Source organism: Bactrocera latifrons, unplaced genomic scaffold, assembly GCF_001853355.1.
Source record: "Bactrocera latifrons isolate USDA-ARS-PBARC rearing strain unplaced genomic scaffold, ASM185335v1 scaffold_249, whole genome shotgun sequence".
NCBI lineage: Eukaryota > Metazoa > Arthropoda > Insecta > Diptera > Tephritidae > Bactrocera > Bactrocera latifrons.
This window is the reverse complement of record NW_017536063.1, coordinates 29,892-41,057: the sequence shown is the minus strand read 5'-3', so window position 1 is coordinate 41,057 and position 11,166 is coordinate 29,892. Positions and strand designations below refer to the sequence as shown.

The 11,166-nt window shown below is 33.0% G+C and overlaps 1 protein-coding gene across 4 annotated transcripts in view; it reads left to right on the top strand.

Moving 5' to 3' along the window:
• Positions 1-11,166, top strand: part of LOC108969328 (glycogenin-1) — a 29,030-nt gene that overhangs the window by 16,053 nt on the left and 1,811 nt on the right. For 2 of the 4 annotated variants that reach the window (XM_018933967.1, XM_018933968.1), the window contains exons 2-5: positions 774-1,084; positions 1,165-1,454; positions 1,530-1,710; positions 7,823-8,728. In XM_018933967.1, coding sequence (XP_018789512.1) covers positions 774-1,084; positions 1,165-1,454; positions 1,530-1,710; positions 7,823-8,728 — 1,688 coding nt within the window. Of the gene's footprint in view, positions 1-773; positions 1,085-1,164; positions 1,455-1,529; positions 1,711-1,992; positions 2,041-7,822; positions 8,729-11,166 lie in introns of all 4 variants that reach the window. The other 2 variants (XM_018933969.1, XM_018933971.1) reach the window with 2 other exon arrangements.

The window sequence follows — 11,166 nt, the reverse complement described above, 5'->3', positions numbered from 1 at the left end:
TATCTTTATATATATATTTTTTTAAAATATTTTTTTATATATTATGTATGTACTTCTGCGATATATTGCATCATATAGCTTTTGTTGAGAGAAACTAAAATTTATGCTTTCCCCAACATTTTGTTAAGCTAATAGATATACGTTTTTTGTCGAAAACGCTTTTAAAATTGTATTAACAAAAAACAAAAACAAAATAAAAATATAAAACTAAATTACAAAACACTAAAATTGCATTTGAAGCAAATATTCGACCAACTAATGGCGTTACGCCCACATGCTGAGCATATTTCACAGAATAACATTAAGCAAAAATTAAAATACTAACAAAGAAAAAGAAATTAAAAATAAATCTAATAAATTGCGCTTGAAGCACGCAGCTGTCGCTTGTGCTGTGTCCAACTGCTGCCGCCGCCAACACCGCGCTACGCCGACCGCAACCACTACTACCACACTAGCAGCCACATACCATAGCCCAACGCACAACGCCGTCGCCAACCGCCAACGGAAATGAACCGTCAAAAGAAAAAATACTAATTTTTGTACATATTTTCATATTATCCGCACATAATTTCTTTTATGAGCCAAGAAATGGCTAGAAATTAAAACTTACTGAAGCTTGAAAGAACTATGAACATTTTATTGGAATTTTATWTCAAGAATTTTTATTAGTCTAATTTTCTTATATTTTTCAACCCTAACAGTATTTTCACAATACGAATTTAGTCTAATATTCTTATTGTTGTTTTTTTCTTCAACTTTTCTGTTCGCTTTAGAATTTGCGTGGGTGACGCTAACAACGAATGACACGTACTCGCTGGGCGCTTTGGTGTTGGCGCACTCKCTACGCCGCACCGGCACCGCCCATCAGCTGGCCGTCTTGGTGACGCCTGCCGTATCGGCGGCCATGCGCCAGCGCCTACAAGATGTCTACAATGTCGTGCAGGAGGTGAATGTTTTGGACTCACAGGATGCCGCCAATTTGGCACTGCTCGCACGCCCCGAACTCGGTGTCACATTCACAAAACTGCATTGCTGGCGCCTCGTGCAATTCGAGAAGTGCGTCTTCCTCGATGCCGACACACTGGTGTGTATGAGCGCGCKATCACGCAAACGGCGTGTGATTTGCAATTAATTTGTTTCTTCTTTCCTTTGTCTACCTTGTAGGTGCTGCAAAATAGTGATGAGCTATTCGAGCGCGAAGAACTGTCGGCCGCACCCGATGTCAGCTGGCCCGACTGCTTCAACTCCGGTGTGTTCGTATATCGTCCCAGCTTGGAGACGTTCGCCAAAATCACACAGTTTGCCRTCGAGCATGGCAGCTTCGATGGCGGTGATCAGGGTTTGCTCAATTTGTACTTCGACGATTGGGCGCAAAGCGACATTAAGAAGCATTTGCCATTCATCTACAATGTGGCCGCATTCGCTTCGTACTGCTACTTGCCCGCATTCAAACAGTGGGTGGCGTGTTCTATTGCTAACGATTTTACYCAACATTTTTGATTTTCATGCATTTCGTTTGCGCTTTGCAGGTTCAGAGATAAGATTAAGATTTTGCATTTTGCGGGCAAATTGAAACCATGGCTCATACAGTTCAATTCCGAGAACCGCACAGCACTGACGCCCACAGAGTATGCGCACGCCGCCGACTTGATACAGCTCTGGTGGAGCATCTTCTGCGACAATGTRCACCAGCAGTTGACCGATGATATGGTGAGTGTTTTTCAAACTACAAAAAAAAAAAATACGTATTTAATTATTTTTATACATTATTTCCTCTTAACTATTTATTTTTGAAATTATTTTTATTTCATTTATTTTTTTTGGAATTTATTTTTGCTAAACGCAAGCATAATTTCAACTGKTTTTGCTAGTTTATCTACCGTTTTATTACACTAATTACTTAATAATATTAATTTCTTGAATTTTCGTGTTCGAATTTGTTCGATGAAACTAAATTGTTGCAAAATGCCTTTTTCCAAATTCCTTTACAAGTCTGCGCAAGGATTTAGTAGTGAATGTGAAGCTGTGGTGGTAAGATATGTAAGTCGAAGCGCTCTCTTAAACTACAACAATTATAACCTGCCYACATACATGCCTATTTAGTAAACTTTAGCAATTTCACAGTTCCGCTATGTTAACTGAATGTTGTACAGCATAAATATATGTACATATACTTGCGTACATATATATGTATAGTATATGTATAAGCACCTTTAAATACTCTAAAAAGCAAAGGTAGCGGGTATGCATTTTTTCGTTGTAAATAATTGATTGCGAAGTCACCACTCATAAGCGTGTGTAAATATTTATAATTAGTGCGATGATAGATGTCATACAAGACATATATATACATAAATATTCAATGTAAAAAATATACAAAATTTGGTTTCTTAAAATTTTTTAATTAAAACTTTAAATTAAAAGAAAAATATATTCCATTTAAAATTCGTTGATTTCCAATCGAATTTCACCAATAAAATTTCTTTATTTTTATTTCTTTTTCTCCAATTCAATTTCGGCCCTAACCTCACAATTTATTCAGGCAGTGGAAATAAAACGTCGAGTCGGTACATAACAGGATTTAAGTTATTTTATTTSTGGAGAGGTTTATAAAAATTTTGATTTTTTCTTAGAGATTTTTTAACTTTTTTAACTATCCCAATCTAAAACTTTTTTCTAGCCTCTAAAAGACAATAGGTATAACATTTCARATATAAAAGTTTTAAATTACTTCTTTTGGCTTCTCAGTAGTATACTTATGGTCATTAAAATTACTCCTGATTGTATTTAATTACTTGATCGGTTTAATCAAAAACTTTTTTATCGTCACTTTTTCGAAAATTTATTACGAATATTTAAGAATACGTTGAAAGCTACTTAAGCTAAGCAAGTTAGAATGAAATATTCTGATATGAAATATTTATAGTAAAACTTAATGCTGACTGGAATACTTTCTACCGAAGTTCGAAAACGCATTCTTTTCAAATGGAATAATTTTTTAAATRTTTCCGATATATCCTCTATATCCATTTTTCGAGAAATGAAAAAATCGAATATCGAAAAATAAGAATTTCGAACTTTCTTTTCCAAATTTCAAGTACCAAATTAATATGGTTTTAAATAGTAATAATAATATAATTAAAAAAAATTCAATAGTTATGTATAAAGCAAATTTTCTATTACGAAATTTTGTTTTGTTTAATTTGCGAAAATTAAATATTGAAGAGTAAACATAAAAACTCACCCTATACCGTATTTTCGAACAGTGCAAAAATCGAAATTCCAAAAATTTAATAATTTTAATGAGGAAACTGAAATTACTTGAAATATGCAAACCGTACATACATACATACATATGTATATACATATGTATATGTAAGTCCAAGAAGGTTTCTGACAACACTATATCAAATTTTTTAGTAATAAAAATTTTGAATGTCGAAACTAGGCAGTTCTCGAACTTTTTTTTATTTGAAGTATATAGTTTTTAAATTTATCTCGTAAATCGCGTGGTTTATTTTTTCGAATTTCCAAATTTTTAATGTTCGAAAATTCGATATACAATTTTTTCGATGTTTACAGTTTATTTAAATTCTCCCAACGATAAAAAAGGTTCGATGAATTCGATATTTGGAAGTTTGAAATTTGCTATAGCATTTTGGATCCATTGAATTTCCGTTTTGATTCATTGTATAGCATTGGACTAGAAGAACTTTGAGAAAATTGTATTTCGAATTTTCGAACATAAATATAAATAATTCGAATAAAGTGATAAAAATGAAATACAAAGTAAAAATACTTAAAATTTACAAAACGTGTTATCAAAATATTTGTGTACAAAAAAAAATTACACAATTTTCCATCATTTAAATTTTTTTCCACAAACTTCAGCCTAATATTTTCGAAAADACACTTTTAAATAAATCATTTTACAAGACATATAGATAATCATCATTGAAAAAACTAAAGGCTAAACTAAACTAAATTCAAAACCTCAATGTTTCGGTGATCGCAAGAAACACTGTCATAAGTCCATAARACTAAATGTCCACTATTTTGAAGGCGACAACATTAAGTAGACGAATGAATAATTGTTTTTTTGTTTCATTAAACGAAAATTCCCATCACTTCTGAACGCACCTCGTATGCAACTAATTAAGCTTAGCAAATAAATAGACGATAATAAACGCAAACATTTCAAAAACGCATTGCGTTTAAATAGYTTTCAACACTTGGCTACAACATTAGACTCGGCGTTTTTAAAGGCACACACACACTTGGGCAAATATCTATGTTTTCGTTGTAAGCGTGTCGCTCTAAAAATACACACATTTGTACACTTACACACACAATGAGGTCAAAAGCTTTGTGTACTTTTGCAATKAAAATATTTGTTTATTTACAATTTTTGGTTTTTTCGATTTTATTCTTTCATCTGCCAACTATCCAGCGGCTGTCAATATTGTTTGGCAAATATTGTGAACTCATTTCWTATGCATTAATGCCTTATTTATTAGCACAATTCCCACTAGTTGGCTATTTTTGGCAACCACTGTACAAACTTCCGCTGTTTGACGGATTAATGGATAAATAATGCGGRCTTTTGTGGTCAGAGTTGATTCAATTTTATTACAGTTTCATTAAATATTTGATTTCGAGATATGCAAAAATTTGTTTAGATAAGTAAATAAGCTAAAATAGTGCTAAAATATGTAATGAAGAAATATTTTTGTATAATTTTTTTGAAATTCTTTTTTTCCATTTTTAATCCACTCTGTTCTAAATTGTGGCAGCTGAGAGCGGCAATAAGAAAAATACATATTTCGCGTTCGTTTTGCGTATTAATATAATATATAATATAAACATATACATACACACATATACATATGTATATGTATAACTAATTTTGCGCATCTGCAGTTGACTTTTCGTTGCCAACAGCCAGAAATCAAGTCATGGCCGCCACACCCAAATCACTTTCCACGCATAATTGGCCTCAGTTTCATTTCAAATTWTTCGTTGAAATCTGCGCAAATTTTCCCACGTACATATGTGTACGTGTGTTTATGCATAATTCATTGTTGTTCTGAAGTGTGATTAGCGCAGCAGCAAGTTGGCAATTGGCCAACGAGTGCGGCATAAACAAATTGTTCATAGTTTATTTATACAACGACAGAGAAAATAGATTAAGAATCTTTACTATATTTATCTAGGCACGATCTATAATGTGTAGATACATATATTGCGTTTTGAAATAAAATTTTGATATTTTAGAAGAAACTAAATATTCAACGAAAAATAAAATTTATTTCCGTTAAAGAAAATTTTCAATTKAAAAACCGAAGAGTTCTTCAATATAGCGAATATTGAATGTAGTTGTTTTCTAACCTCGTTTCAATGCGAATGATTTTAGCATTAATTATATCAACAARCCTCTTTTAGGTGAAATTTTACGTTTCTCATATTAAAAAAAACTGTATTTGATTTTTATTTTGTTAGAAGAACCTGTTTTTTTTTTTAATTATTTTTGAGCTTCAAAAATATTTTTAAACTTTTCATACAAAATACAGCTTCTATACCCCAAACATGGTCAAATTAGTTGATGGCCAAGCATTTATTGGAATAATGTATTCCTAAAAATTCCCTCTAAAAATTTGACTAGTGAGAGGTTCTTTAACAATATTTTTTTTCTGCGAATTAAATTTGATTTCAGTACTAAGCTTAGTTTTGCCTTTGTACCACAACTTAGTTCTAGGTGAACTATTTGAATAAGAAAGTTTTATTCTACTGAGTTTGGATGGAGTTTCTGCGTTTACATTAATTAAATATAAGCGCTAATAATTTCTAAATTCAAAGTTTATTGGAAAAAGAATTGAAAAAAAAAAAAAATTATTCAAAATTTTACTTTTTCTGTACGAAATTCCATGTGTAATTTTTGATTTCTTGTAACAGTTTTAGCCATATTTTAGAATTTTCAGGCCTCCTTATAGGAGCTACATATCAAATTACTGGGCTATGAAATGATCGACTAATGAATATCCATCACCTTTAAGGGAGCTTTCTTGGTTCACTTCTAAGGTATATTTGTTTACCAGTGGCCACTTAAAAGTTAATAAAATCACTTTTTTAAACTGTATTACTTCRTCGAGACTGGGAATCACGCTGTCTACGAATTACATACAAAATAATCAGGTTCTCCAGCGTGTCTTAGATTGTTTAACACCGGGTTTTATAACAAGTGTGATATGATTTCTAAAAAAAATAAAAGAAATGAAGTAAAATTGATACAATAAGGTTCTGAATATAACATCATTCAAATGACCTCCACGACTTCTTTTACAGGAACGCGTTCGATGAACACAATTTCTGATTACATTTTCTACTTAACCAAGTCGTATGTCATGTATAGCATGTTCAATATTCACTCGTAAAGCTTAAAGATGAACCAATSAACCTCACAAGAAGTAGTCTAATGGTGTTAAACCTCAACTTCTTGGTGGTCATTCAATGTCACAATTTCTTGAAATAATTGAATCTGCAAACTTTTATCGCAATACTCGTAACACATACTGTGCGACACTTAGCCCCATATTGTTGGAACTAGATATTATCGAGATCCAATTCTTTCGACTGCGGCCATAAAAAGGTGGTTATCATCGATCTATAGTRTACTGCTCTACATTGACAAGTAACGCTGTCGCCAGCTTCTTTCGAAGGCAGTACCGAACTGCCAGTTTAGAGAAAAGAAATGGTGGTTCATGAATAATTTGTTGATTTTCTCTTCGAGAATTTTGTTTGTTTACCTAACCACTTAAGTGATAGGGAGTCTCATCGGAGAATATGACTTTTTTAAAATAATTGTCAGGGTCCTGGGCAAAATCAGCAATTTAATCATTTTTACGTTGTTYCAATGGCTTCAGTTCTTGAGTGAGAAGAACTTTATGCGGATGCAAGCCCGCCAGGTTGTAGTTTTAGACATTTTCGATTCCTGAGAACGTCTTGGAATCAATAAATTGCGATCTTCAGCAACACTTGTTTGAACGGCAGCAATATTTTCTTAACTTCGAGCGGCTCTTTGTCTTACTTGGCACTTGAACACTATGTATGTATGTATGTAAAGAAAATGTGCGCTCATAATAGCCGATATGTACTTAAAAATCACAAAATCTCTACTGGAAAACCCTATACCTGAAAACATATCATCATTTTCGAAGACTGACCTTAGACAGCCAAGTGAACATTGCACAGAGTATTTATATATATACTTCGAAAATTTTAAAACAAATTGAAAATTTCAACTTAGTTAGAAACAAAAAAGTACTATTAACCAATAAAGWCCTTACACAAGTTAATACAGCTTCAACTTCAGGTTATAATTACTCCTTAGCGCCATTTATTCAATTCGAAATATTTTATAGAAAACTTTAAGCATTTGAAGCATATCTGCATGCTGTTACTAGTTCTAATTGATATATATAACTACCGTTATGCATATATGATTYCTTATTTTACACCAATTATTACTAACAACTGCTAAAAGTTACATATTTTTATATTTTTCTAATATTTAACATGCCAAATGAAATAATAAAACCGAACTAAATTTTCCAAAAAACCAAAATTCAAAAACAAAACTCATAATTTGTATTCGAAACGCATTTATGCCTTAACTCATATGAATGTGCTATCTCCAAATTATGCTAAAAACATACCAAAAAACACTATTGGCCTGCTTTGTGATTGAAACGAAACGAAAACCGCTACAATACCCGTTAACGAATCACCAAATTGTACGAAACGAAAAAATGTCCTTGGCACGCAGTGTGGCGCCATTATTCATTATTACTATCACTATCGACCCGAACTACCAGCACAACAACAACACGATCATTACTATCATCATTACGAACATGAGCAACACCATCATCATCAACAGCAGCAACACGAACATTCACCGTCGYCGAATTATTACGAGTTCGAAGAAATTAAAGAATTTCGTGATCCTTGGGAAGATTACTATGAGAATTTAGCCAGAGAGCGTAGCAATAGCATTAAAGCGAGTGAACAGCACCACGAACAACATTATGAACCCGAACAACACTATGAGCAAGAGCAATACCACCACGAACAACACTATGAGCAAGAGCAATACCACCACGAACAACATTATGAACAAGAACAACACCATCATGAACAGCATCAGCATGAAGAACATCACCAACCCGAATGGCAACAGCCAGCAGCAGAGCCAACACACGAGTGGCAAAACAGAGAGCAAGAACAATCAAGACAAGCGCATAGTGAGGCTAATTATGAGCGAGAACAAGCTGCCGTTGTTGAGACCGCACAATCACAGCAGCAACAACAAGAGTATCATGAACAAAAAGACAAGCCAATAGAACAATATCAGGCAACTGCTACCCATGACTCCCATGGAACGCATGTTAGTCCTGTTAGCCATGAATCCCATGAGCAAAGTACAAAAAATTCAACAAGCAAAAGTGTTGAAGCCACTGCCACTGAGCAACGAATTTATGAAGCCGAAATTCATAAAGAGAGCACTGCCCAAAAACCACGAGACTCCTCATCTGTAACGCAAAAATCACAAAGTACAGATGGGACAAAGAAAAAACCCGTTAGCATTAGGTCTAGTACAGATAAGCAAGCATTCCGTAGTGAAGATGTGAATGAAAGAGAAAACAAACACAAAACTAATGAAAAGAATGAGGTAAAGTGACATGTCACGATCATATGACACACTCATGACATACTCAAGTGCTAAATAGTTGAAATCCATTTATCTAGTATTATTTATAAAGCACTCCATACGAATTCGGATATCGAAATGTATATTATTGCGGGCCTAGTTGGTGTTGCATAGAGGCATATTTAGTAGAAAAAAAAAAAAATTATATAAAGTGCAATTGTCTGTAAATATTTGGAAGTTGCCAGATGTTTGGTTTCATATATACTAGTTGTATTCGATGGTATTACCAGAGCATGYTATTATTTTTGGTCTAGGCGGGCTTTTGTTATACCCTACGCTTTCAATAACGTTTGAACTTGGTTGAAAGTTTTAAAATTCACTGTCTTTTCAGCCACTTCTCATTTCTGCATTCAATTTTCATTTGTAAACTTTAATACTTTTTCAATCAATTTGACAATTCACTCGCCTTGTCAAAAATCATGTCATGCTATCGCTAGTTTTGTCAGCCATCTTGTGTCAAAGTAAAATTATATTARCCATTACATCGTTTCAAGTAAAGTATTTTCATGTCATTATGATCGTGTAAGTCATTATATTTATCATTTCTAATTTCATTGGTTTGCTTAGTTAGGCATGTAAAACGCTGTCATTTGTAATGTCAATAGTCATGTCATGAGTTGAGCCCGTTGTAATGTCATGAATTACACTACTAGTTGTCATGTCATGAGCTATGCTAGTTGTCATATTCTCGTATATAGTTTTTTTAAAAGTCACGTTGAGTCAAGCCATCAAATCATGGTTTTAGTGCTCTATTAAGCCCCGTATMATGTGTCATATATCATGAGTCCACGTCAATTGTCTCGTCACTAGTAATAGTCATATAATTTTTAATATGAAATGTAGAATTGTCAAGTCAATTAACATTATGCTATATAATTCATACATATATCGTCATCTTTGAATTCATTCATACCGTCTTTCGTCATAATTTTGCTGTCAGTTCGTGTGCTTGTCATTTTACTCATTCATTTGTTTATTTTTTCTAATCAAATATTCATTCATTCACCATCAACGCACACGAATTGCTTACTACGATCTTTAAATATAATTTAATGCTGTTCGATTATTAACATCTGGAAATTTGGAAAAGGCTTGGGTATGCACTGAAAAAAAAAAAGTCTTCGTAAATACTTATAAGCTAAAAATCAGTACCGAAAATTGGAGAACTCTACACATTTTTGATAACTAAACATTTTCTTATYTTAATTAATAAGCTGACAAAGATGAAGCCATAAAGGGGAAGCCATTTTTTGTGATTAGACTAACATTTCCAGCGAAAATCTTTTCAGTTTTCCGAGATAATTGTACTATTAGGAMTTTTATTGTATGCCAGAAAAAGAAGCCCAAAAAGATGTATTAYAAACTACATAACCGGATGCCCAATTATGGATGACAATAGCAATSTTATCCCGTTAGCGTCGCTATCGAAAGATATTGCGGTTACTTCAGCAGTAAAAATTATAGTACATTACCTTTTGCTCTAACTTCAATCCTTTGTAAGTGTATACCTTTTTCGAAGTTCTTTCTGAACTGAAGATTAATTTCTGTACCCAACCCCAGAAAATATACCTTCTGTGAGGTAAATGGTATTTATGGTTTCCTGAAAATTTTGAAAATTGTTTATTTGAAGCCGAGTCTCTACTTGCTACTTATTTATTTTGGTTTCAGAAACGCAGTAGTGGCCTCTTTGGGTGATTTCTAAACTAGTCTTGTGGTCTAGAGTGTTCAATGTTTCAGTCAAGGCTGWTCAAATCGGCTAAATGATATATTACATTTTCTCATAATTCATTTCAAAAAGCTTTCATTTCTTCAGGTCCATTCTATAACATCGCATTAATTGTCTGTAAAACCGTAATCATCTCATCGGAAAACAATGCATAGTAGTGTGCTAAGTATTGAAACATAATCCCATTTTCATTTTTACTTATAAAAAATATTCATATTACGGACATGCCCTATATAGCACAAACTGAAATTATTCGCAAGATAATCGCGCATCTTGGTAACCCTAGTAATCTTCCTGAAGGTGAATGAACGAATATTTTGGCGTTTTGTTGCTGCTCCATACTAACAAATGTAAAATCTGGTTTAACGAAATTGCTATTATGAAAAATRTGTAGTAATACAGTGAAAGCTCCACTAAGCGGACATGTCCATCAACCGTGAACAGTTATTGAGGGCAACTCTATTAATCGGTAAGAATGGATGGTACCGCCGGCGTCCGCTTATGGGAAATTYCACTGTATATATACTGTATATACGTATGTAAATTTGTCACTTATATATAATAGTTTTAAGTCCAAATTAAATGTTCTCTGTTACATAACAACAACTAATCCAGCTTAAATATCTGCTTTGATCTGCACAWTGTTTTATGTTTTTACACATACACACTTATA